This window comes from Lemur catta, chromosome 2, assembly GCF_020740605.2.
Source record: "Lemur catta isolate mLemCat1 chromosome 2, mLemCat1.pri, whole genome shotgun sequence".
NCBI lineage: Eukaryota > Metazoa > Chordata > Mammalia > Primates > Lemuridae > Lemur > Lemur catta.
In genome coordinates, this window is record NC_059129.1 from 51,962,695 (window position 1) to 51,990,621 (window position 27,927).

The following is a 27,927-nucleotide window of genomic DNA, read 5'->3' on the forward strand; positions in this document are numbered from 1 at the left end:
TGAGATTAATGCATTTATTCCAGGTAATTAACACATTAAAAATAAAGTTAAACTTGTCCAAGTCAACTCATAAATTCTTTAATCTTTTTAACAAAATGTACAACCCAAAACATCACACTGGTGGAAATAACTTGGGAAAGGAGGAGGTAGAGGAAAGGACACATATGGGTTTGTGGAGCAGGGAATGAGTCCGATCCCAAGACAAGTTTCAGATCTTCTACCTCTTCAGAACAGAAATAGCTGCTAAACAATTTAATACAATTTAATACAAAGTGTTACTGGATCACAATACAATGAACAAAGACCATTTCAAAAATAAAAGTGATCCCCAAAAGTGTATCTGCTCCTGGCACTGAGCCATGAATAAGCTCTCCTGGCACTGAGCCATGAATAAGCCTTACCGATCTGTTGTCTTCCAAAAGTGAGCCTGCCAGGTTTTCTTCCATGTTTACTAAGGCCATTTCCAAACAGGTCTGTGGATTAGCAAGACCATCTCAAAGACAACAGAGTAAGGGAAGTACAGGAGTTGACATGCTAATAAGGGAAGTAACCAGTAAACAAAAATACTAATGGTGCATTTCAAACAATGTTAAGGCATCCAAATGAAAGCCTAAAAGATGAACAATTCTTCCTCCAAGTTTTCCATTTCAGCAAGCTTTCTGGTGTTTCTCCCAGAGATCCATCAGCTGCCCAGGAAATTGGGTAGGAATACAACACAACAATTGGAGAAGTCAGCTCTGTCTTCCCTCCTCCCCCACATTCCAGAAATGGCAGAGTCAAAGCCAAAATACAATCAAAGCACACTATGAGGTGAGCCAGATAGACATTTGGTTTTAATGACAAGTAGGAGAAAATAAATTGGCCAAAAAACAAATTAACAGAAAATACTTTTTTACAGATATGTATAGAAGTTATGACTAATTTGTCTGGTATTTTAAAGGGAAAAAAAAAAGGAGGTAAATTTTTTAGCTTCCACAAACATTTACTGTAAGATGCTGATTGCATCTCTTGGTGTAGGTTCCAGATGAAATAGCAAACTAGTCCTGGATCTCTTCTGGGCATCTGATTTCTAGAAGCCAATTTGATTCATCCGCAAGTAGCTCTGGGTATTTATTCTTGGTTGTGAACACTGAATTCTCTGTGGTCCTGAATGGCATCAACTGTAGCTTCTTGTTCAAGCATTTCCTGAAGGACCATATTGCCTCCAACTACCTGCTCCCTTGAAGGGGACCGTGAAGCTGGAGTTTTTACCAAATTCAAAGGGTTGCCATTGTCCTTATCTACTTGAGGAATTGCTACCTCTGTGATTGATGCATTCGGTATTTCTAGCTGTAGTGGGCCCATCTCCAGGGAACTACATGTAGAAGGGTCACCTGGCTCAGGGAGTAGAGAACATGGTTTCTCTTTCTGAACTCCAGAAGTCCGTGTTACGAAGTCTACAAGGTCTGGAAGGCAAGGAGATGGCCCAAGGCCTGCAGGATTAATTGTTTCTGATTCCAATCTGAGTGACTCTTGTTTCTCTAATTGGCAAGTTTCTTCTACTTCCTCAGGCATCATTCCTCCTGCTAACAGGTCAAGGGCCTGGTGTGTTCCCTCCAGGCCTCCCAAGCCACGGTCAACATTTTCTACAGGAAATTCAGTTTTCAAAATGTTAGGAGAAGTGATCCTCACACTTATGGGATTAGGTGAGTTTTGTTTACTCTCTGTCTCAAAGTTAAGCACCAAAGTTTTGGGAGAATCTAACGGAAACCCAGAAAAAGATGGGATTGGTTCAAAGTCAGTGGGAGCGGGGGGGTTACACCCTAGAGGTGATATACAACTTTCTTCACATACTTTCTGAGACAGCATAGTTGGAGATCTACGTCCTGGGTCTACCCGAGTGTTGCAGAAATTAACCCGCATATCCCCCAGATTCCCCAGGGTAGCAAGCTCGTCTACCTTTAAGTCTGTAGCTTCAAAGTCTTCTAAGGTCTTGTTTTCTATTGTCACTGTTAATTCTGGATGGACATCTCGTAGCTCCAGAGCTTCCACTTCTGGTTTTTCCAGGCTTTCCCAGGTCTCTGGCTTCTTCTTGTTCTCATTCCAAACAGCCAGCTCATAGATCTTTTGACCTTGAAAGTCTTTTGAAAATTTTTCTCTCTTGAGTTGGAGGCTCCTGTACCTAGAAGTCCTGGATGCTGATTCTGGAGCTGAATTTTCCAGCCAATCCTCACTACCAGCTGAAACTCCTTGCTCCTGTGTACTATCTGTTAAACACATAGCTGATCTGACTGGGGTTTGAAGATGCAATTCCGGGGCAGAAATTTTCCCAGGTGTATCTTGTGGGTTCTGGAGTAAAGACCTGGCTTCTGCAGGAAATGAGTCTATTTTTGCCTTTGTGGAAGAGAGAGCCTGTGCACTCAATTCAATCACTACTTTACTGGGAGTTTCACTTCCTGCCATCGATTTCTTGGACTGTTCAGCCTCTTTGTCAATCATTAGCAACTTAGGCTGTTCTAATTCCCCCTCCCACATGAACCTGTTCCCATGATTTAAATTAGAATCTTCTATGCTGTGGGGCCCAATGTTGGGCCCTGCTCCCTCTTCAACTACCCCCTCAGAGAGCTTTGCTACCCTTCTTTTTAGTTCAGTGTTTGTCTCTACCTCACTTTCTCCACAATCCTCAGAATGGTGGAGCTCTTGACTTTCTTTATTCTGGTTACCAGATTCTATGAGGTGGATTTCTACCAACTTCTGAGATTCCTTGGTATAGCAGTGTATATCTAAGAGCTGAGGGGCTGGTTCTACACCAGGTGGCCCTGGCTCTCCCAGGTCAAGCTCAGTTTTCTCCTCTGGAGATATATCCCTATTAGTGTCATTCTGGAAAGAACTAGAAGTCCACATGGCCAAAGTGTCTGTCTTTGGGGTAAGAGTTTCATAAGGCCTGCTTTGACACAACCTTGCCAGAGGCTGTAAGAAGCCATAGCTGCTCCCTCTGCTTTTTGGATCTATGTGTTCTACAACTGACCACTTCCCTAAGGACACCAGAGTTTTTGCAATGGGGTTTTCAGAGTTGTTGACTACAGTATCTTGAGACTTCTCTTGGGATGCACTGTTGCTCAAAGTAGAAGTGGAAGAGGTGTCTGAACTTTCAGCTCTAGAGAGGTTGTTGCTATTTTCCCCATTGGCTAATGGACCCCCACTCAGCTTAGTCTCAGGGGCCCCCTTTCCACCACTACTGTAGAATATGTCATACAGGTCCTTAGCATTGGCTGTGGCTAAGCATGAATTTCGTTTCTCCAATTTTTTGGCTTGTTCACTGAACACACTTGAGAGGGGTGGTGGAGGACGTACTAACACAGAGAACAGGGTCTGGTCCCGGTCACTCTCACTCACCCCAGGAGCTGTCTCATCAGAAGGAATAGCACCTGGCTGTGCTGAGGCCACGATGGCTACAGGCAATACTGGGTTCAAAATGTTAGGACCCAGGAAGCCAGGGCTGAGAGTCTGAGATACAACTGGGTTTGACTTTACTGGAGCCAAGACAACATTTGCTTGCGCAGCGGACGGGGCAGCTGGATGAGGTATTGCTGGGGGTGGCGGAGGGGGTGGGGGTGGGGGTGGTGGAGGAGGTGGTAACATTTGCTCCGGTATATGGGATGGCTCATTCTTTTCAGTCAGCACCATTTTTTCCTCAGGAGACCCTTTTAGAATCACCTCTTCCCCTCCAAATGCTTTGGAGATGATGTCTGGAGGCAAGAGGAGATCAGCTGAAGACTCTTTAACCACTGGCAGAGGTTTAGCAGTGGTTCCAGAGGATTTGATGGACAGAAAGGTGTTAAGAGGAGCTGGTTTGCTCACTGTGGCTGAACCTGACTTGCGGAGTACTGTGGATGGAATAGGCAGATTGGGTCGGATCTTAGTTGGCGTTGAAGTTGTCACAACAGGCATCCAAGGGCTAGTATGTGCAACAACGGTTTTCCCAGAGAGCTTGATTTTGATGGGCTTTGCCTTTCCAGCGTCAGTTTTGCCATCCTCTTTGTCCTTACTGCTTTCCACGATTTCTTCTTTAGAGATACTTGGGGCAACCACTGAACTTTTTTCCTCCTCTTTTTCTGGCTTCTTCCAGCTGAATTTCCCAAAAGAAGATGATATTGGTGAATCCTTCTTTACCTCTTCTTTTAATTGGAGTTTGATGCTGGTGTTCCTTTTATTTTCAGCTTTTTCAAGGGAGTTCCTACCCTCAGAGAGTTGGTCTTCTAATTCCTCAGAGACTGTGTCATCATCCTTTACTTCTTTCATGATCTTTGCCTTTTTTTCTTTCTTCTCCTCCTTTGGTTTCTCACTAAGTTTGCGCTTTAGCTCACTCTGCCGTCGCCGTTCTGTCTCTAGGACCACAGCTAAGCCAGCTTGGCGGTCCAGATTCCGCCGCTCCTCATACAATGGGTTTTCGTCCACATATTTCTGGGAAGAGAAAAGATAAAGGTTCAACAACTGGTCAAAATACTACAAAAGAGAAAATCTTGGACCCACCACTATTAGAATTCATTTAGTAGAAATCCCTAGCATAATCTTCTTCAAGGACATAGATGGTTCTACCGGTTCAGCATCTCTCACTAGGATTGAGGAGAACTTCCTAGTGGTTATATGAAATTTGAAGTGCCAATGACTTTTTCTGGCTCTGAAGTTGTTTGATAAAGTGAAAAGGATTTACTAAAGAAAGTTGGAAACTCCATAGGCTACTACAAAGACCAACCTTGTACTTCTCATTATGTTGGTGACCCTTCACATGTTGCTCCCCAGAAATTGGATCCCCCAAAAATTCCTCACAGAGCTGGCAGTAAAATCCAGTGATGGGAATCAGAAACTCAGAGCCTAGAAGAAGTAAAAAAAAAAAAAAAAAGTCAAAAGAATAAGTTGTTTCCACCTATAATGACAGTAACCAAAGGAAATCCCATCACCCCGCTGCAGTAAAATGGTTATAGTATAGAGGACCTTACCTACTTTGAAGTCAGAAGTAGCATTTAGGTGAATCCCAATGGCATAGGCTTCCCAACCTAAGGCTTGAACTCTAAACCTCTATTCTTTCTACCTCTTGGGAATACTAACTGGTTAATTCAGGAGTTTTCTGTGTCACACCTATTCCTGTTGCTGATTCTCCTCAAACTCTAATTAGTACAAAGCATCTTAGGAGATTTAAAAATTATACTCCCAAACAGCCCACTACCATTTATATAAGGATCTCTCATATTGGTAATTAATTACTCAAGAACTCTATCTTCTATAGATCTAGAAGACATAGTAGCAGCACTGGCTACCTGTGAAGGTAAGAACTTGAAAAGTTTAAAGACAAAGAAACTTTCTACTTCTCAACTGTTTAAATGGAAATCACCCCTTAATAACAATGACTCAAAATATTTTATAGTTCTTAGTTGAAAAGGCAGTTAAATTACTGTATCTCTTAGTGTCTTTTTTTTACCTAGATTTCCAGTAAGAAAGATTTGGTGCTTAAGCCAATGATAATGACAGTTCTGCTATATTTTAAGTGTATATGTTTAATATCTGTTTTATTTTTAGCCATATGGGTAGAGATCATTGTCTTATAGATCTCTTTCTAGCTTCAGGACCCAGTATACTGTTTTGCACACAGAAGGCATTGTTATATCTTGGGTAAAAGGAATGGCTGTCTCATGCTATGCTGCTTCCTAGCACCTTAGTTCAGGGACACCTCTTCCTTGGCTGAACATAAGGAAATCACAAAGGAGGCAGAGAGGAAACATACCTTTTGCTGGAACAGTTATCTTGTCAGTGCGCTTTACAGCATCTTGCTTGGCCTCACTGTGGGTCTTTGAAGCCCAAGGTCTGTTGTAGGGATCCAGTGTCTATTTGTAAGAGGCAGAGGTGCTCACATAACAGCACTAAAAACTCAATGACCCATTTTTCTCTCTTTTCTTTCCCCCACACATAAGACCAGGGGACCAGAAGCCCCCCATTACCCACCCCCACCCCCTCTGCCAACTGTTTAAACGGAAATCACCTGTGGAAAAGGTAAACATATGTTAGAGCAAGTACTAGAAATAGATAAAATGAAACAAAAAATCAGGTACTCAAGGAATCAAAAGAGGCAGAAGCCTCACTTACACTTGTCATGGTGTTTAGTTACAGGCAGGTCCCCTGGACTGAGCCCTGGGGATGGTGTCTCCTTTGTTGGTATTTCTTGGCTCTTCAGATTGGGGCTCCTGCCCATATGAGAATATTTCATTTTCCAGCTTTGTAATGCAGATAGGGATATAGAGGTTTGTGGGAAGTGAGGGTAAGAGTGGAAATAACAGAGGGCAGGATACCTACCTGTGTGTGCTTCTTATTGTGCATATGGGTGAAGAAGTCAAACATGGTCCCACAGATGGTGTTGCAGTCTTTGCACCAGTGATTGCCAGCATCATAATACTCATAAACAGCAGTCAGCTGATCAGATTGCTTAGTAGCTGGCTGGGGGCTTTCGGCAGGCTTGGGGCTCTTAGTATGGGACTTCTCATTGTTTACCTTTGACTCCTAAAGGGGAAAAATCTGCACTTACAAGGAACTCAAGGCAATCTAGATCTGTCTTCTCTGAAAAAGAGTGGCCATAATAATAGAAATATGGCCACATGACCATATTTCCAAAGCCTAAAGCTGCACAAACTGGGGGAACCCCAAGAGAAACCTGTCTCTAAGGCTCAGACTCCATAGTGCCATCACATCATGGAGAGTAAGTCATAATGGCAAATATATTTACTTACATATCCTAAAATATCTCTGGAAGAATACCCAAGATTGTAGAAACACTGGCTTTCTCTGGAGAGGGGAAGTGAAGAATAAAAGGTGGACAGGAGTCTTTTCACTGTATACCCTCTGGTAGATGTTGAATGTGTTACCTACGCAACTAAAATATGTTAGTTACATTTGATCATAATGGCAACTAGGGAGGGAAGAAAAACCAAAACGGAAAAGATAACTGACAGGTTAAACAAAGCAAATGCAGAAAATAGGCTGACAGTGAATTCACTTATCACATGCATCCTGGTATGGAAAACTGGAAAGTAGAGTTGGTGTACATACAGATAAAGCAGACAGTCATCTATGTGGGATGACTTAAAAGAATCTGGGTAAAATATTCCTAACTGCCTAAAATATCACTGTTAAAATTTAATACCTTTGTGTTAATTTGAATCCTCTTTTAAAACATATCAACTCCCTAACATTAAATTATCAATAATAAATACTTTAATATGAATCAATTTGTTACCAAGCTGGGAACAAGCACTCAGGAAATGAGAATTTTGGTTAATGTTGGGGAGTAAGGCACAGAAAAAAAGATAATTTCGCAACACAGAGGGTTAAGTATGATTGAGGTTCTATAGTAGACAAGATGAGGGAACTGGGCACCTGGAACATTAGCTAGGTGGGAGAAGAAGATACGACAGAGAAGGGGAAACAATTAGGGCTTCAAAGATACTCTTTCCCTACCAAAGGCCTATTTAAGAGTCACTAAAAAGATCACACCCAACAGGTAGGGGATGGGAGAGTTCATATACTGCTGGTAGGAACATTAACTGGCACCATCTTCTGGAATATAATCTAGGAATACATATTACATATATCAAAATTTTGTATACCCTTTGACACAGCAATTCCACTCCTTGACTTTTATTCTAAGAAAATTATTATGTCAAACAACAGGTGGTTTGAATGGTTAAATAAATTTTGCTATCCATACAACAAAAACAACAAAAATCAAGGTGGTTAAAAATGATATTATACAAATATACTTACTGACATGGAAAGATGTTCATGATAGACTGAGAAAAGTAACAAAATATACTTGAATAATCAGTAAAGATATGTAAATAAAGGTAGAATGTTAAATGTCACTTTATCCAAAAGACCTTCCCTAACCACTTGATATCCCTTTTATCCTGTTTTCTTTTTTTAGGTACTCATCATTATCTAATATGTACTTATTTATTTACTGTCTGTCTTCTAGTCCATGAAAATATGAACCTTGTCTATACTGTTCCCTGGAATACTTCCCATATCTAGACTAGTACCTGATGCTTTCTTGGTGATCAATTAATATTTGTTAAATGAATTAATCAGTGTTTGAAATAATATACACCAAAGTATTAATAGTTATTTCTAGATAGATGGAATTGTGCATTTTGCATATTTTTCTGAAATGAATAGAGAGATAAAGAAAATGTCAAATCAACTATAAGTTGTAAAGAGAGGCAAAGAAAGAAGAAACACCAAGGACAGGTAGAAAAGAAGGGTTGTAGACACATCATTCACTACTGCTGAGATGAAAACCAAAGGCATATCCCTGGTTAGCTTCAGAGAACATGAAGACTCACCCCAATCAAGATTAGAGGTTATCATGGGGTGGGTATATAAACAGAACCCCAATGTATAAGTTGACTACAAAGGGCCAGAGCTTTTAAGCTCTTCTCCCATCAAAGGTGCTGGACTCAAGACCCAGGTATAAAAAGACTACAATCCTGCCTGGTTGAAAAAGAGCACTCTCCTAGGAAGACAAGGAGAAATTAGAGCTTGGGTGATAGATAATACAGAATACATCCTCTTAACTATCCTCCAACATTACCTGAACATGTACTATGAGACAGACATACTGCATGTCATGGAAAATACAAAGATAAATAAGCTATACTCTTTCATCCTTTAGAAGCTCTCATTTAGTGGAGGAGACAGACCTGAGAACAGTCTTTAAGTACAACAGAATGAAATAAATCTTACAAGCAAACAATACTATATTATGTGAGTGTTACAGAAGAGTGGAATTCTGGGAATTCTTCATGGAGGAGGCAGTATTCAATTTGGGCCTTCACGGATGAGTGGGGTTGAGAGAAAGATTATTCCAGGCTTAGAGGATTATTAATGCAAAATCAGAGAGGTATAATAGCATTTTGCATATCTGGAAAACTATAAGGATTTTGAGGTGGGAGGAGTATAATATGTAGTGTAATGTTTCTTGAGCAGTAGTTATTACTATGTGCCAGGCACTGAGCTACGTACCAGGAACTATTAATATATTGGAGAATAAGACAGATATGGCCCCTGACCTTTTGAACCTTAAAATCTAGGCCAGGCATGGTGGCTCATGCCTGTAATCCCAGCACTTTGGAAGGCCAAAGAAGAAGGATCACTTGAGGCCAAGAGTTTGGGACCAGCCTGAGCAACATAGTGAGACCCTGTTCCTACAAAAAGCCAGAAAAATCAGCTGGGCACAGCGGCACATTCCTATGGTCCCAGCTACTTGGGAGGCTGAGGTAGAAGATCACTTGAGCCCAGCCCAGGAATTTTAGGTTAGAGTGAGCTATGGGTGACACCAATGCACTCTAGCCTGGGCAACAGAGTGAGACCCTGTCTCAAAAAATAAAAAGAAATCTAATTGGGGGAACACATGTAATTATATAATTACAACTGTCATAATAAATGCTTAGAAGGAAAATTACAAGGGATCATGAAAGTGTACATCAGGCAAATATAACAGTCTGGGGAATCAGAAAAGAGAGTAAGGAAAGTCATTTAAACTGAGATCTGAAGGATGAATATGAGTTAGTTGGAAGAGGGGATAAGGAAAGAGTTGGGTTTGCCTAGTAAAGAAAGGGAACAGAGGGGATGACACATTTAAGGAATGAAAAGGCTAATAATGAAACTATAGTGGGCAAGGCAGAAAAAGAGATGTAAAATGAGGCTGAAGAGGTAGCGATAAGTATCAGTATCACTGGCTGTATATGGGGAAAGGATTAAAAATGTAGCAATACAAACAAGAATTGATGTGGCTTGGACTTGGATGGCAACAGAGATGGTAAACTGGATGGAATTTGGAGGGGGAGGTGACAGAATTTGTACCTGATTGGATGTGAAACACTTAAGAAGAGGCAAGCATTAAGAATGCTTTTTAGGGTTGGTCTGAGTGCAATGCTGTTTACAACTAATTGATCACAACCAGTTACAGTTTCCTTTGTTTGTTCACTCCCACTGCTTCACTTGACCAGCCTTAAAAAATAAATAACTAAATGAAAAAGAATGCTTTTAGATTATTGGCATGAAAACTGCTGGATAGTGGTACTATTCACTGAGAATGGGTAACACTAGAGGAAGAAAAAGTTGGAGGGAGGTTGAGCACAATCATTAATTTAGTTTAGGACACCATGAATTTGGAATGCCTATGAGACAATGAAGTGGAAATGGTAAGTAGGTTGTTAGACACTCACAAGATGCATTTTAGCTAGAATATACACTTGAAGTCATCACATGGTCTTTTAGAATAGAATGGGATAAAATGGCCTAGGGAGAAAGAGAATTCTGGCAAACTGGGCTAGGATTGAGCCCTAAGAAACTCAAATATTTAAAGATCATGTACCAGAGGATAAGACAGCAAAGGAGACTAAGCAGCAAGAGCCAGTATACCAAGAGGAAAAGAAATGTGACAGAAACCAAGGGAAGAAAGCATTTGTAGGAAAAAGTAGTTCTCTGCATCAAATGCTGCTGACTGAATTGTATCCATTGGCTTTAGCAACATGGTGGTGACCTAAACATGAACCTGGTTGCTAAACATGAAACCCTAAACTGGTATATACAAGTTGTGAGATGATTAGAAGCCAGACTGGAGTGGCCACACTAGAAAAAAAATTTTTTCTTTGGGGCCACAATGTTTTATTACAAAAATAGAATAAAAACTTTGAAAACAAAATGATCCTTTCTAGTTTAATGAAAAATTTGTTATTTTTTTTATCGTTTTGTGTGTCTGAGTTATATGCAACTTGAAAAATAGTGTACACAGCTCCCAAGGTAAAGAGACATGTGAGTTACATATGCTTCATGAGGCCTCGGGCTCAAAACTAGTGTGAGTTAAATACAACTCACATGGCAGTTAATGTGTTAAGGAGTAAATGCTAGAACAAGAACATGGAAGGCCCTGAATACTGAGGATTTTGGTTTCTACTTTGTGAGCAACAAGGAACTGCTGAAAGTCTGAAGGAGAGTACCATGATCCGATCTATACTTTAAGAAAATTACTAACAAGAGTAAGAACAGGTTGGAAAACTAACCTAAGAAAATGGCTGGAAAGCTTCTATAGGAGTCCATCGGGAGAAAGACATAAGATAATAGAAATGGAAAATTTGAGTTGTTACCTTGTTGTTGGAGGAGGAGTTTGAGGATGATGACACTTTTTCTGGGCTCCTAGATTTTTCTGCTTTCCCAGGCCTCTCTGTAGGCTCCTTACTATCATTTGAAGACTTCTGGGATTTATCAAAGATGTTAATTCCCAAGATCTGAGCCACTTTGTCCAGTTCGGATTGCTTCTTTTCTGCCTCTTCTGCCTCTTGTCGTAGCTCTGCAATGTCCTTCATAATGTTATCCTGAAGCCGACTCACCTCCACCAGGAGTGGGTCTTTGTGGCCATCCTTCTCCCTTCGTTTCTTGCGCAGCATTTCTCCTGATTAGTCAGATGTTGTCAAAAAGAAACACAGGGAAAATAAGATGAATCATTTTTCATTTATAAGTAGTAATCTATCAGGGCTTATGGTTACCAATTTTTTTCTCACCAAAATTTCTAAGAGCAAGTAAGACTCTTCTTTTGCATGGGCTGGTGTAGGTGATGAAGGTACAGAACGAGTGACTGTATTATCTTTTGCGTAAGGGTTGTTAGCTTAGGATCTATAGACAGGTTTCAGGGACTCCATGAACTTCCATAACAGTAAATACAAGTTTGTGTGTGTGTCCCCCAAAAAGTTAATTCATGCTATAACTATGAGTCCAGCAGCTATCTTCTTTTCAGAGAACCAAACAATTATTCAGAGGATAAAAACATTCAAAGTTACATATTTGACTTTATCTGATTTAAGCGCACTTTAACAATTTCTTCATTGAGTTTTAGGCTTTGCCTCAGGCTCACCCAATGTTACCTTCCATTCTAAACTGCAGGTCCTCATTTTAATTATCACAGGATAACTAACTAAATTTCTCATCTATAAACAGTCAAAATCCATATATTTTAACTAAATTTCTCATCCTTAAACTGTCCAAACCTAGACAGAAGCAATTATATCTTCTTCTACTCTCTGTTCTTTCATACTATCACCAAGCTACAGTATTTAGAAGCCTTGTCAGGTACTTTCCTGTGGACACGAATTCCTAAAAGCATAAATGTAGAGATGGAATAAAACGTGAGGCATCATAAAACATCTTTTTGTGCCAAAAAGTAGAGAGATACTAAAAAAAAAAAAATGATGGGGAAATATCAAAAGGACACAGGAGACTGGGCGTGGTGGCTCACGCCTGTAATCCTAGCGCTCTGGGAGGCTGAGGCGGGAGGATCGCTCGAGGTCAGGAGTTCGAGACCAGTCTGAGCAAGAATGAGACCCTGTCTCTACTAAAAAAATAGAAAGAAATTAGCTGGACAACTAAAAATATTAGCCAGGCATAGTGGCGCATGCCTGTAGTCCCAGCTACTTGGGAGGCTGAGGCCGAAGGATTGCGTGAGCCCGGGAGTTTGAGGTTGTTGTGAGCTAGGCTAACGCCATGGCACTCTAGCCTGGGCAACAGAGTGAGACTCTGTCTCCAAAAAAAAAAAACAAACAAAAAAGGACACAGGAGCCAACTCAAAGGGGCTCCTACTGGCCAAATTCGGAACAATTTGAGCATGAAATAAATAATGATAATAAAAAATTTTAACTTATTGAATGAGGAATTCATGAATTCACACTGATATAAATGAATAAACAAATGGGAGTAGGGGTTGGGAAGTTCCTCCTTACCACAGAAAGCCAACATTAGTAGAAGGAATGATGAAATTAGAAAATCACTATTCAATAACCATCATAATATTAACTGATTCAGGCCAGAATCACCAATGAATGCTAAAACTAGTGGGTGGAAGCTTGAGGAGAATTGAATATTTACATAGCCTCAAAGTATTCCCCCTGTAAGAAACTTACTAATTAAAAAGGATAAAATAGTTAAGTTTACAGTAGAGAAACCTGGCAGACACCATCTTAACAAAATGATTAAAGTTAACATCACCAGTAATGGGACAAATCAACATACGATATGAAGTCAGTATCACTTCTATAATATTCCTGCCAAAAATAAATAATCTGAATTCAATCATAAGGAAACATAAGACAAATCAAAATTAAGAGACACTACAAGATATGTGACCTCTTCTCTTCTAGAATGTCAATGTTATGAAATAAAAAGACTCAGGAACTGTTATAGATTAGAGAAGACTAAAAGAACATGACAGCTGAATGTGATGAATTACCTTGTACTTTCATTTGGTATAAAGAGCATTATTGGGACAACTAACTGGTAAAATAGGAATAAGATTGGTAGACTGGGTAATAGTATTACTTTTAATTTCCTAATGTTGATAAATGTATTACAGTTATGAATGTAGAATCTTTGTTAGGAAATACACCCTTAAGAATTCAGAAGTAAAAGAGCATATCTACAACTTTAAATCTAAAGGAGTTCAGGAAAAATCACACACACACACACACACACACACACACACACAAGATTGAGAGAGAGAAATAAAAGGATAGAGCAAATGTAGTAAAATGTTAGTAATCTGGGAGAAGAGTACCTGAGAATTCTTTGCACTATTATTGCAACCTTTCTGTAAGTCTAATATGTCAAAAAATTTTTTAAAAAGTGAGGCTTCAGGTCACTGAACCCATCTGAGAGTACCAAAACCTCTCCATTTGGGTCTCCTATTCCTGTTACTACAAAAAGGCAGTCATGCAAAGGAGCTGTCTGGTACCTTGTTGTTTATGAAGCCGCTCCAATTCGGTCCTGAGATAGTACATCTTCTTCTGGCGGGCTTCCCGGTCACTCTTTAGTTTTTCCCTCTCTTCAATAACCTGCAAAGTACAAAATGGCAAGAGAGTCCTTCATCCTCCAACATCCTCCCTTTTCTGTTTCTCTCTTCCAGAAACCCTTGTGCTAGACATTATCTGAATGTAGGGCTCCAAATACCTGCACACAGCAGCTCTGACTTTATAGTCAAAGTGATATTTCATTCCCATCTAAGTTCCAGAATACAATCATCTCTTATCTTTCTTTTCAGAATTACATTGCCCAGAAAGTACTGATTTCATGTAGGAAGCACCTAAGGCCACTAACAGCAACTATTAGACAGTGGTTCTGAGCCCCTAAGGGAATCATGGAGAAGGGAACTAATATGTGTTATGGGTGAGGCACAGTATTAGTTACATTTTATATTTCACATTATTTAATCCTACAACCTTTTCCCTATTTTACAGAGGGAAAACTGAAGTTGTACATGATTAAGTAACTCATCCAAAGTTACATCTACTCTTACCCAGATACCCAGGTGTATCTGCCCTAAAGCTCATGACCTTTCAATTATATTACTATCACCTAATGGAAAGAAGCAAATTTGACTTGTCTATAATAGCCAATGTATAATAACAGGTCTATGTATTATCAGCCCTGACATGGGTGTGCTAGGCTTTTAAAGGGAAAGTAAAGAGAAAGTCCTCAATCTCCGAACGCTGTCTCTGAGGTCTTAAGTTTTATCTTTATTGAACCTATTCTCCTTTTCCCCAAAAGATTTCAATAAAACTAAAGACAAGTTCAGGGAAACTGAATACCACAGAAAATTAAGAGGAAGTATTTTTTGTCTTTCCAAGGATTGGCTAAATTTTTTTTAACTGGGAAAAAATAAGATTGTCCTTCCAATTTTTCCTTTCCTTTTTTTTCTCCTCAGGTCTTAATTTTTTTACGAGCTAATCAAATTTATATACATTTTTACGTTCCTAAATAAAGTAACTTATTATCTAAAGACCTTTAATAACAGCATGCATTAATTTTTCCATTCAAAATTCTTCTATTCTGTATTCCTCATCCCTGTATAATTTTCACTTACTGCTCTAAATTACCAGAATTATTAAATATTAGGGAAACCGTTGCTCCCTTCCCACAGCCTGGAAACCCAAGGAACCTTAATATAAAAACTGCTTTTTTTTTTTTTTTGAGACAGAGTGTCACTTTGTTGCCCTGGCTAGAGTGAGTGCCGTGGCGTCAGCCTAGCTCACAGCAACCTCAAACTCCTGGGCTTAAGCAATCCTACTGCCTCAGCCTCCCGAGTAGCTGGGACTATAGGCATGTGCCCAGCCAATTTTTTCTCTATATATTTTTTAGTTGGCCAGCTAATTTGTTTCTATTTTTAGTAGAGACGGGGTCTCACTCTTGCTCAGGCTGGTCTCGAACTCCTGACCTCGAGCGATCCACCCGCCTTGGCCTCCCAGAGTGCTAGGATTACAAGCGTGAGCCACCGCGCCCAGCTAAAAACTGCTTTTTAAGAAGTGTCATAAAAATATGCTATTATTATTCCTGGCCTCTAAGATAAACCAGAACCAGCAAAATTTACTTCTTGATTTGCTTTACTTATCAAGCAACAAGTAATTTATTTGCTTTTAACTCCCATAATCATTACTGGAGAATGATCTAGAACTCACTGGGATAAAATGAGTTTACTGATTCTCCTTCATCCAACCCAATTTTGGTTCCCCACTCCACGAGGAGGTCATATTGAAGACCTGAAGCCTCCTAACTCCTACCCAGTGTTTTAAGACAATATGGATAGAGAAATAAACTAAAAAAAATCCCAGCAATCACAGTAGGACCTAGGGCCAGACTTTTGTTTAGTTCTACAGATAAAACATGTGAGAAGAACAGAAGAGCTATATACATTTCTTTGGGTGATGACAGCAGCCTCCAAAGTGAAAGGGCCTTACAAATTTCCAGCCCCTCCTAAAAGGCAAATACAAATTTATGGTAAAGTAGACAACTCAGGCACAGGATATGCAAAGCTAATACTCACCTTCTGCTTCTGGGAAGCACGGTTCTTCTCATCAGAGATTTTCTCTGGATTGTATCTTATGAGAGACGGGATGGAAACCTGGACAGGCACTTGGGCCACAGGAATTGGGCCTAGCACTGACTCCTCCTGCTTGGGCTCATCAGGAGTCACAGTAGGGATCACACGGAGATTAGGACGGCTACGAGTAGCTTGTTTGGTTACTGGCATTATCCTGTGTGGTTCCGGTAAAGAGTGGTTTGATGGTTGAGAGGTGGGGTACATAGGCCATCTTGAGGCTGCGTATGCCATGTAGTGCCTATAGGCATCAAAGGAGGCAGGTGGAATGGCAGGTCCCTGGTAGTTTGGAGGTATCCGAGCTGCAGCAAACTGAGAGGCCCTTGGCATATGAAACTGAGATAAAGAAGCAGAATGTGGAAGTCTAATTGGGGCAGATGGGGCTGATGGCAACATGCACCTGACCGCAACAGATGACTGAAACCCACTGCCAACCACCTCTGGTCCTGAAATATGACCCATTGGATGGTCAGATTTTAGGAATGGGGGGCTGTTTTTTGTGAGTAGGTAAGGATCCACAGGGGAGGCTGGGTGTGGATGGGACACCTCCGGGGAGAGAGTATTGCTATGGTGTGCATCCCTGCTCTCCAGTCTGTGGGGATCTGAGGAGCGTCGATCAGCTGAGAAATGGTGGTCAACTGAGGAACAACGGTCAGCTGAAAGATGCCGATCAACTGAGGAACAGCGGTCAGCTGAGGAGCGTGATGATGGCTTCTTGCCATGAAGTCGTTCCTGGGTGCGCGCAGCCAGTTTACTAATCTCTGCTACTCCAATATCCAGCCCTATGGTCTTGAGCAAGTCATGAATCTTGGCATATTCAGGATTGGTCTCTTCTAGAGATTCTAGCTTCACAGCTGGAGCTGAAGAGGGCAGGGAGCTTGCCTTTTGCCTCATAACTTCACTTTCAGAGCCCCCAAGGGGCTTTGGTAGGGATTCTGCCTTTGAGTCCTCTTCTTCATCCCCATAGAGAAATTTCTCCTCATCTTCAATGTCAGGGAAGCTACGTCGCCTTTTTTCCTGTGTATTGGTAGAATCAGCCAACATGCTCAGAATGCGGGAAAAACCACTGCCATCCTGGCTAGCTTTCTCATGGGGCAGTAAGAAGTCTGTGTTTCGCTCAGGTCCCTCAGCCTTCATATCCAACTTCTCCTTGCGGCACAGAAAACCTCCAAATTTTTCTCTGAGAGGACTATTGTCTTTGGGCATCCCAGGGAGGGGACCCCATTGGTAGAGGTTGCCCTGAGGTTCCTTCAGGGAAGTCTCTACCATAGTCCCCTTGTTTTCAATCTCTGAGGCAAAGGCAGCAATAGCACCACTTAGTGGAAGAGATGGGTGTCCAGAGTAGAGGGGGTGATCCTGGCTGGAGCTGGTACTGCTGGGAAAACTCTCCAGCTGCAAAGACAAAAACAACTGATTTAGCCCTTATGCAGAATCTTAGAACCCTAGTAATTGAGATAAATATTAATACTTAAATACTTTGTTTTTCCTCACTTAATAGGGGAGATATAAGTATGGATAAAAGAGAGGTAAAGTATCCCCAGCCAGGTTTAAGATATGGGTCCTCATGTCTCTAAATGTCTCTGCTATAGCAAGGAGAAATAGGAAAAGAGGCAGATTAAATGAAATCCTCACCTTTTCCAATTTGTTATAGACTTTATCAAAGAATCTGAATTCCAAAGGATTTTAAAGATCCCATAGCTTGTTTGTTTTCTTCTCTATGGATCCGGAAAAGAAAAAACACACAAAAGTGGAGCTGCTTTGGCTGAAGTGGAGACAGGAAACTCTGGAATCCTAACTGATCAGCCTTGCCTTGCTTCTCTACCTGCCCTTAGGCACTTCCTCAGAAGACTTAAGCTCTTGAGAGGACAGCTAAAAACTAGTGGTCTTGCCTAACCATACTTTCACAGGTGAGGGAAAAAATATCAAGGCCCAGAATGGTGAGGTGACTTGTCTAAAAATCACACAGTAAGTTGGTGGCAGAGGTGAGTCTAAAATCAGAATCACCTGATTTCTTATCTAGTGTCCTACAACTCATACATTTTGTCTTCTCTCTAAAGAGAGAGAAGGAAATTGAGATCACCTCCTCCCCTTGCCCTTCAAGTTTCCTTTTCAAGAAACCCATATTCAAAGATTCCTACAGGGCTGTCGATTTAAGGAAAAAACTTACAACGGTTACTCTCTAAAACATCTGTTTAGAAAGCCTATTATATGGTAACAGAAACTCTGTACTGATGCATAATGAGGCCTACAGTTTCATTGGAGAGTCCTGGAAAGTATAGCCCATAGGCATAACAACATTGGTCCAGCATATATTACAAACATACCCTTAGAGACACAGCCCCCAGAGAAGTAACCAGGCTTTAAGATAGCAGAGGGACTAACAAGAGACCCTAGAAGATATGCAGCAGAGACCTGCATGGAAGGCTCCATGTCCACCTCAATCCGCTTCTTCAGAATGGACTTCTTGGGCATCACAGATACTTCTTCAGGCCGATGCAAAGAATATCCTGGCTCCGATGCTGTTAGGACACCTGATAATCCAGGGATGGAACAACTACCGCCACCACCATCAACTTCCACCAGCTCCTGACTCAAGCTCCTACTTCGTTCTTCCTCTTCCTCTCGCTTTCGCCTGGCAAGATCCAGCTCTCGAAACTCAGGGTCTAGAAACCTAGGGCTTGGGCTTCGTCTACGCTGTCGATAGTTGCGAGTCCCTGATGTAAAACTTGGGTGATCCCCTCCCATGCTGTGTATCTTCTCTGTGTCATCATAACGGGGTCTTTTGGCTTCCCGACTCCTCTCCTCAAATCGTACAGAGTAGGAGCCTTTGAGTTTTTCTCTATTTCGTTCTGTTCCCCGCAACAGATCATCATGAACACTGATATGGGGACTATAATCAGATCGATGCAGGAAAGTTTCTCTTGCTCGGTAGTCCTCATCAAGTTGTCCCAAGAAGGGACTGAGAGGCTCCTCCTCCTGGGAAATATATCTCTCAAGACCCCGAGAGCATTGTTGGGAGCTTTGAGTGAAGACAGAGTCATCAGTCAGATCATCCCTGAAGAAAGAGACAAGCATCACTGAATATAATGGACTTGAAAACAGCAAGAGTAGACAAAGCTAAGAGACCACCATTTGGGCACGGAGGCTGTACAGTGCTTGGGGCAAAAGACTATAATCATGAAGTCCAAAAACAGATCTACGTATAGTATGTAGAACATTTCCTCTTCCTTTCCCCAGAGGTGCAAGCAGCTTCAGCCCCTAACCAATGGGTAATATTACCAATATATTTATTAGTAGATAGAACCTTTAAGCTAATTTCTTTGACTAGACTTTGGGGACGCAGAGTATTATGCACGTTACACAACTCCACCTTAGCTAAATTCTAGCTCTTTGCTGGTAAAAGTGTGGCATGGACCAGCAACATTAGCATTACCTGGGAACGTTTTAGAAATACAGATTCTTAGGCTCCATCCCAGGCCTACTGAACCAGACTCTGCATTGTAACAAGATCTCCAGGTATGTGTTTGCACTTAAAGTTTGAGAAACATTAGTCCAGATCGGTGGTTTTTAAGCTGTGTTCCACAGAGATTCTAGAGTTCTCAGGAGGTGTTAAAAGGAAGGAGGTGCTGGAAAAGCAGAACTGGCAGCACTCTGGCCCTTCTAATCTCATTTAAATCACACTGGCCCCAACCTTATATCTGCATAATATTTCATCTGGAAAAAAAGGTGTTTCACTGTGGGGAAAATCTTTTTTTAACAACTGATCTATCTAATTAGCATGATTTTTTCATACATTTTAGAAGGTTCTTCAATGCTTTGTCTTGCTGGCTCACATATTAAAACCACAAAACTCCCTCACAGCCTGTTTTGTCACCCTCTTTCCTTTCTTGCCTGGTTATTGACAAGCACTCTGCTAATCTTGGGCCCAGGAAAGAGTAAGCAATGGTTTACTTCACTACACAGTTTTATTTCATAGAAATAACAAAGGTCTTAGATCTTCATGGCATGAAGGGAAAAACACAGAATGGGACATCTGTCCTTTCAGCTCAGAGCTCTACACCATACACAACAGTACAAATCTTTGGGGGCACTATGGCCACAGAGCTTCTATAGTAGATAGTATTTTAGCAATGGAGTGACTCAACTCATGAACATTCCTAACTGGAAATAGGTATTGTTTTCAGCTAATATACAGATTAGAATTTTCTACTCCAGTTATGTTTGATTTTAGAAATCATCCTCGGTTTATTCCCCTATTCCTTCCTATTTCACACTACATTGAAATCTTAAAATTCCCCAGATTCTTGGGAAGGAGATGGGTAACAGGAACATGGATTCTCACAGGTGGGAAGATTCTGATTTAAATCATAGATAGAAATAAAGATCCTCTAGCACTTTAAGTATGTAATTTTAAAGTAATCTAAATGAAAAATAAAAGTGCTTACATGTCACTAACATTCCAAAGTGAATTATAATCTAGAGGATGGTAATTATTGGTGTTTTCTACAGTTTCTAGTAGCTTCTTTTGTTCTTTGTGAGTTTCTAGAAATGACTTTCCCTTGTTTTTTAATAGTTGCCTTCCTATCTCTGGGACTACATTAGCAGAACATCAAAAAGTAGCCTTTTCTCATTCACTAGCCCTGCCTCTGCTCAAAGTTGTATACCTGGACAACAGCTATAAATAAAGTGATGAAAGGCTATCAAGGATAAACTTTACCTAGCACTCTGGGAGGTTGAGCCAGGTGGATTGCTTGAGCTCAGGAGTTCGAGACCAGCCTAGGCAAGAGCAAGACCCTGTCTCTACTAAAAATAGAAAGAAATTATACGGACAACTAAACATATACAGAAAAAATTAGCCAGGCATGGTGGCGCATGCCTGTAGTCCCTGCTACTGGGGAGGCTGAGGCAGGAGGATTGCTTGAGCCCAGGAGTTTGAGGTCGTTGTGAGCTAGGCTGACACCATGGCACTCTAGCCTGGGCAACTGAGTGAGACTCTGTCTAAAAAAAAAAAAAAAAAAAAAAAAAAGATAAACTTTATCACATCCTCTATACCAAGAATGCCACATGTGGGAATCCAGGTTCCTATTACCATCCTCCTCCTCAAGAATCTGGGGAATTTTAAGATTTCAATGTAGTATGAAATAGGAAGGAATGGGAATAAACCAAAGGTGATTTTTGAAATCAAACACAACTGGAGTAAAAAATTCTCCTCTGTAGGTTAGCTGAAAATAACACCTATTTCCAGTGAGGAATGTTCATGAGTTGAGTCACTCCATTGATAAAACACTATCTACCAAAGTCTCTGATCATATTAGTGTAGGGGAAAAAAACACAGGCTCCATGGGTAGTGGCAAGTTCATCTACATTGCCATGTTCAGCTCCCTGCTAGAACCATCACATATCACAATCAAATGGCATACCAGCCCAAGATCTAACCCAGCACTAAATATTAAGAAGCTAGAAATAGGCCAGGCGTGGTGGCTCATGCCTATAATCCTGGCACTCTGGGAGGCCAAGGCAGGCAGATCGTTTGAGCTCAGGAGTTCGAGACCAGCCTGAGCAAAAGCGAGACCCCCGTTTCTACTAAAAAAAATAGAAAGAAATTAGCTGGACAACTAAAAATATATACAAAAAAAGTTAGCCAGGCATGGTGGCGCATGCCTGTAGTCCCAGCTACTGGGGAGGCTGAGGCAGTAGGATTGCTTGAGCCCTAGAGTTTGAGGTTGCTGTGAGCTAGGCTGATGCCACGGCACTCTAGCCTGGGCAACAGAGTGAGACTCTGTCTCAAAAAAAAAAAAAAAAAAAAGCTAGAAATAATAAGATGGCTCTCAGAAAGCCTGACTTGAAATCTCCAGCAAGAGGAGGCATAGAACGATGAAAGAAGGCATAAAAACATTTAAAAAAAAAAGAGCTATCATGTAAATATAGGCAAAAATTAGGTTGCTTATTAGAAGTTCATGTTCTCCTTCCCCTAGACTCCCAAAGAATAAGAGAGAGAACTGGCTGCAGTAAGAATGAGCCCTAAAAAGGGCCTCATCTCCCATAGTCTGAAATAGTCCAGTGATGGATACTCTCTGAAAGCCTTGGTTAAGTCCAACTATTTTCTAAAATAAGGTCTATTTAAAAAATTGTTGAATGTGGGTGATGGGTACATGGGAGTTCTCTCTACTTTTCTGTGTTTACAAATTTCCCTTAACAAGATAAAAAATATACATGTCCACATAAAAGCTTATACACAAATATTCACAGCCACATTACTCATAATAGCCAAAAAGTGAAAATAACCCAAATGTTATCCATTCATTCACCATTGAACAGACAAAACAAAATGTGGTATATCCAAACAATGAAATGTTATCAGCAATAAAAACGCTACAAGCATGGATGAACCTTAAAAACATTATGCTAAGTAAAAGAAGCCAGTCACAAAGGATATGATTCTATTTATATGAAATGTCCAAAATACGCAAATCTAGAGATAGAAAGTAGATTAGTGACTACCTAGGGCTGGGGATAGGAAGGAGGGAGTAATGGCTAAAAGGTACATGGTTTCTTTCTGGAGTAATAAAAATGTTCTAAAATTGATTGCAGGGTAAATGTACAACTCTGCGAATATACGGAAAGTCACTGAACTGTACACTTTCAATGGGTGAATTGTACTATATATGAATTATATTTCAATAAAGCTATTAAAAATTGTGTATGGGCTGGGCACAGCAGCTCAGGTCTGTAATCCCAGCACTTTGGGAGGCTGAGGCAGGAGGAACACTTGAGCTCAGGAGTTTGAAGCTGCAGTGAGCTATGATCATGCCACTGCACTCCAGCCTGGGCAACAGAGTGAGACCTTGTCTCTAAAAAAAAACACACGTATATGATTTTTTTTAAAAAGTCCTCCAGAGCCCAAACTCTCCATTCTTTTCCTTTGATGAATCCCCAAAATGCCCACAGAAAGGTGTTTGCTTCTGTCTAGTCCCCAAGGTAAATCAGAAGGGGGGAAAAAACTCCTACTCCTTCAACCTATGTCAGTTAGGGCATGGAGAAGGAATTAGGAGATAAGAATTCCATGCGTGGAACACTTAATGTGCAAAGTACTTTGATGAACAAGAGAAAAAGACCTCACATCCATAAGTCTTTAAAAGCTAAGTGTCTCATCAATATTTTTCACACAACCTGTTCAAGTTTTCCTTTCAGAATAAGTTACAATTCTACATACAGGGCTGCTCAATGAGGATACTAACAACCCTGGGAACTTGGCTGTCACCCAAGCCTGATATAAAACTTAACAGACTTAATAAAGGAAAAGAAAGAACAGCAGGGTCTCAGGAAAAAAAAATAAAACATTTACATACAGAGGATGTAAATGGCTTATTTCACTGGCTGAAGACTAGATTCACTGTGAGAAGTCATCCTGAGTATGCCAATGGTCCTGTGGATTGATTTTAGTGCACAATAATTATCCACACAAACCATACTGAATAAGAGGAAAGGAACACAAAGGTATAGGGAGCAAAAGTATAAACAATGACCTTGCACCTCCATCTAGAACCTTAATCTCACTTTTCCTAAAGTATACTTGTCTCTCTGAAATACATGACTCTACAAGATTACTGTCCCAAACTCTCTAAAATTTTAATTTTTATAATTTAAAAATACAATTGGTTATCTAAAGCACATAAGCACAAGAAAGTTTATGCGAAGAGGAGGTGACACTCTAGGCCTAACAAGAGGAAATGCTGAAGTTAACTCAAAACCTCAGCAAGTAAGGAAGACAATCATACCACACACCACCTACCCAGACTGCCTACTCAATCATCTCCCAAAATAGAAGTAGCCGGAAAGGCAAGAGCTATTGCCTCAATTAAGTGATATAGTCACATACATTGAAGCCCTATCCTCAGAAATTTCAGTGTTGTATGACCTAAGACTGTCCTGCCTTGTTACACTGCCTCCACAGCCACTGGAGCTTTGAAGTATATACTACCAATGGCAGCACTGGTCCTCAGACTTCCTGCCCAGCTGTCCCCCACCTGCCTGGCTATGCTCTGTGCACAGTCATTACACTGATTTACTGCTACTGCTAATCATTTATGAAAACTCCCAATGTGTGAGCAGAGACCTAACAGTCTCAACTCTGAGAAAGTGCTTTCCTGCATTCCCATCCTTTTTTACTTTTGTGAGGTGAAAAACACCCAGTGTGATTATTTACATCCTGTATATAGTTAAGTTCCTAGTAACTAAGGTCTATATGCAACACTCTGTGGGGTGTAGTTGCCCTTCCTCAGCACTTAATGTCATAAAGTAATAACATTTTTAAAGATCTCTAACTTTCTATTAATGTTTTATATACTTTATATACATACCTATATTAGACATGAATTTATTTTAACACTTTCTGAATTTATATTTCAGCCTGGACAAGCTAAAAAAAAGATTTCCTACTTTTTCCAGAACTTACCTTTAAACAAGGGACCCCCTCAAAGTTTCAGTATTTTAGAATCTACTCCATCTTAACTGTTTTTGATTTTGTTCTGATTATGTCTTCTCTGTCTCTTCTTTGTAGTCAGACTAGGATAACCTTTTTGTTTTTTCTTCTATACAATTCATTTAGCAAGAGTCTACATCAATAAACTCTCTCCACTCAGGGCCTTTTTCTAATGTCATACTTGATACTGGAAACATGGACACGGGAATAACTTTAGTGCCTGATACAATCCTTCAAATAGATCATTCAGAAAACAGCAACATTTTTGCCTTCAAGTACGAGTATAGTGCATCCTGCCTTAGCTAAAACCTACCTGTCCATGTCCTCCAGATTATCCACTGGTGATCCCAGTCGATCACTAAGCCGTCGCCGTTCTGGTGTGGTAACACAAAAGTGATCATTGCCAACAGTGATCCTTAAGCTCTGTTCCAAAGAAGAGTCAGAACGCAGACCAGGAGAGTGTCTCTGTAAAAGATAATATGGTTAGTCAATACGGCCAAGACATCCCTATCCCCAAAACATTCTCCTTCCTAGTCACAATGCTGACACTGTGGTCCAACAAGGTGAGAAACAGTTATGGTAAGATACTACTCCAAAAATAAAGTGCTTTTAAAAAAATTATCATTTGCTTAGAGAAAAAAGCCCATACTGCTAGTCCTCCCAAATAGTGACCTCTCATTCTTACTGGATGTGGGAACAGAGAAGTCAATAAAGTCCCTGATCTCAGAACCTATACATTTTAAGTGAAGGAGGCAAGCCAAAAATAGGTTTTAAAAAGTACTTCTGATAGCCATAAATGCTATACAGTCATTAAAACATGATAGCATGAATGAGACTGGGGAAGAGGAGTTACTGCAGATAGGATGGTTAGAAAAGGCTCTTCTGAGGTGAAAAGCTGAGGCCTGAATGATGAGATGTCAGCCTTGTAAAGAACAGGCAGAAGCATGTTTCAGGCAAAGGGAAGAATCACCTCAGTAATGAGCTTGGCATGTTTTAAGTAACAGAAAGACAACCAATGTGGCTGCAGCAAATGATGACAGAAGAGGAAAAGACAGGCAGAAATCAGTTAGGAAATCTGGAGTGTATTCTTAGTGTAATAAAAACCACAGGACAGTTTTAAGTAGGGGAGTGAGATCTGACTACGTTTTTCCTCCAGATGCTTGTATTGTTCACATCCTCACCTCCTGCAGGTCTTTATTTAAAAGTCATCTTCTCAGGAGGCCTTCCCTGGCTACCCTACCAAAAATTGTTGCACTCCTTTCTCTATTTCCTTCCTAATACTTATTCACCTTTAACATGCCATGGCATTTCTGACTTAACCAACTCTCTCTGCTGGAATAACTCTAGGCGGGTAGGAGTTTTTGTCTGGTTTGTTTACCGTTGTAGCCCCAGGTCCCAGAACAGTACCTACTACACAGACATTCAATAAATACTTGCCAAATGTATAAAGTATAGGTTTAAAAAATTATTTTGATTGCTATGTACAGAATAAACTAGAGCATAGCAAGAGCGGGGAGTAAAGGAGCCAAATGCAACAATCCAGGCAAGAGGTAATAGGATTTAGATCAGGCAGCAGTGATGGCAGGAGCACAGTTTGGAGTATGTATTTTGGAGGTAGAGGTAACAGGTTAGACAGATGAGGTTAATTTGACAGATTAGATGTTGGAAGAAGGAAAATGGTAACTGTTGCTGACTTAAGTAGTGGATGATGCCATTTACTGAGACAGAGAAGACTGGAGCAAATAAATTGTGCATTGGAGAAGAAAAGGGAAGTTGTGGAAACAAGCATTCTATTCTCCTTGCTTCCTCTGTAGTGCCTGACACTCACACTGACATTGCTCAGCTTTGAAAATCTTAACATAGGGACAATTCCATTCACCTAGGACCAGAGTGCCCAGAGTACTTGGATACATGTTAGAGAGCAACTCAGCAAAACACAAACTTTGTCACTAGGTTGAAAAACAGATTGATGAAATGCAAATAAAAACAAATTCCAAAACACCAAATCCTGCCCGGAAGCTCTACTAGAATGGTGATGTTGAGAGGTCAATGTTATCTCTAAGATAAACTTCTTAATCTCATGCTCTAGCAGTGAAATATAAGGTTAAAAATCATAGGTTTGGGGAATCAGATCTAAATTCAATCACAGCTCCACCACTTCTTAGCTGTGAAACCTTAAGTAGAGTTACACAGAACCTCTCCGGGTTGGTTCCTCAGCTGTACAACATGGCATAACATTGACTGCCTCACCTCAAAGGGTTGAGGGGGTTAAAAGACTGTGTAACGTGAAGGGCCAAGTATAATCCCGGCCATATAACTCAGTAAGTGGTAATGACTACTACAATGACTGTGGTTATGCACACTTCATTTCGGAGAAGCAGCTCCAACTCAGATAAGGTAAGTTTACACTTCAGACGCCTAGTCTAGTTAGCCGCACTAGGTTAGCTTCCCAAACTCGCCACAAAGACAGACATTTCAATTTCTTTTCTAGGATCCAGGGGGGGGGAAGCTCAGGCTTAAGGGAATAAACATCACGCAACCCTGAGGGAATGTCAACTCTTTAAAGTACCACATCCAGTGCGGCACCTCTTTAAAAAAAAAAAAAAAAAAGTACCAGACACACGGTATGGACGAAATTCCCCTCGCCCTGGCAAACTTTTCCACACCTCATCCAGAGTGGAAACATCCTGAGAAATGGAGCACGCACTCCCGACCTGGCGCGCCCAAGCGCCCGAGTCCGTTATTGTGTAAACGAAGCTCCCCGGGCCGGCAGGGAGGCTCCGGGCTCCGGCATCACTGCCGACGGGGCTGGGGGAAGGCTTCGAGTTTAAGACCCTGGCCTGGAGGCCTCAGGGCGGCTGAGTTACAAGCGTTTCTGGAAACGGCAATCGCGAGCGAAGGGGCTGGGGTATGGAGGGTCCTGGATGAGGGGTGGGATTACCCGGCTGCCGCTGTCGCCTGGATGATCTCCGCGGCCGTCCCGGGAGAAGTCGGCGCGGGACTCCCCCCGGCTGCTGCCTCGGAAGCCAGCGGGGCCCGGCGGGAAGAGTCGTCGGCCCCGCGGTGGCGACGGGGAGCCACGACGGGCCCGCGGCGGGGACGGAGAGCCGCGGCGACCCCGTGGCGGGGACGGCGAGGCCCGGCGGCCGCGGTGCCCTGAGGGCGAGCGGGGTCGCCGAGCCGGGGTCCGCGACGAAGAGGAACCGGAGGGCGGCGGCGAGGTGCGGCGAGCCGGGCCTGAGGAGGAGCCGGAGCTGCGGCCGGTGCGCGAGCCGCCACCGCCGCCGTCTTTAGGCCGGTGGGAAGAGACGGAGGAGCGGGCGCCGCTGCGGTACATGGTTCTGGAAGCAGCGGCCGCGGCTGCAGCTCCAACCCGGGGGCGCCCTAGACGCGGGCCCCGAGCGCGCCGCCGCAGCTGCAGCCGCCGCCACCACAGCCGTCGCACGCCACCAGAGCAGCCCCCTCCCCTCTGCCCAGCGCCACAGCCAGAGGTTCGGCC

At 41.6% G+C, this 27,927-nt stretch overlaps 1 protein-coding gene across 1 annotated transcript; it reads right to left on the reverse strand.

The window, feature by feature from the left end:
• On the reverse strand, positions 1–27,882 carry ZNF318 (zinc finger protein 318). The gene is made up of 10 exons (XM_045542015.1): positions 27,370–27,882; positions 24,742–24,893; positions 18,359–19,001; positions 15,893–17,338; positions 13,808–13,907; positions 11,175–11,479; positions 6,328–6,531; positions 5,762–5,861; positions 4,736–4,854; positions 1–4,443 (listed from the first exon to the last, which is right to left on the reverse strand). Exons 1-10 carry the CDS (start codon positions 27,763–27,765, stop codon positions 1,111–1,113), a joined length of 6,798 nt encoding a protein of 2,265 aa, XP_045397971.1. The 5' UTR covers positions 27,766–27,882; the 3' UTR covers positions 1–1,110.
• Positions 27,883–27,927: the final 45 nt, after the last annotated feature.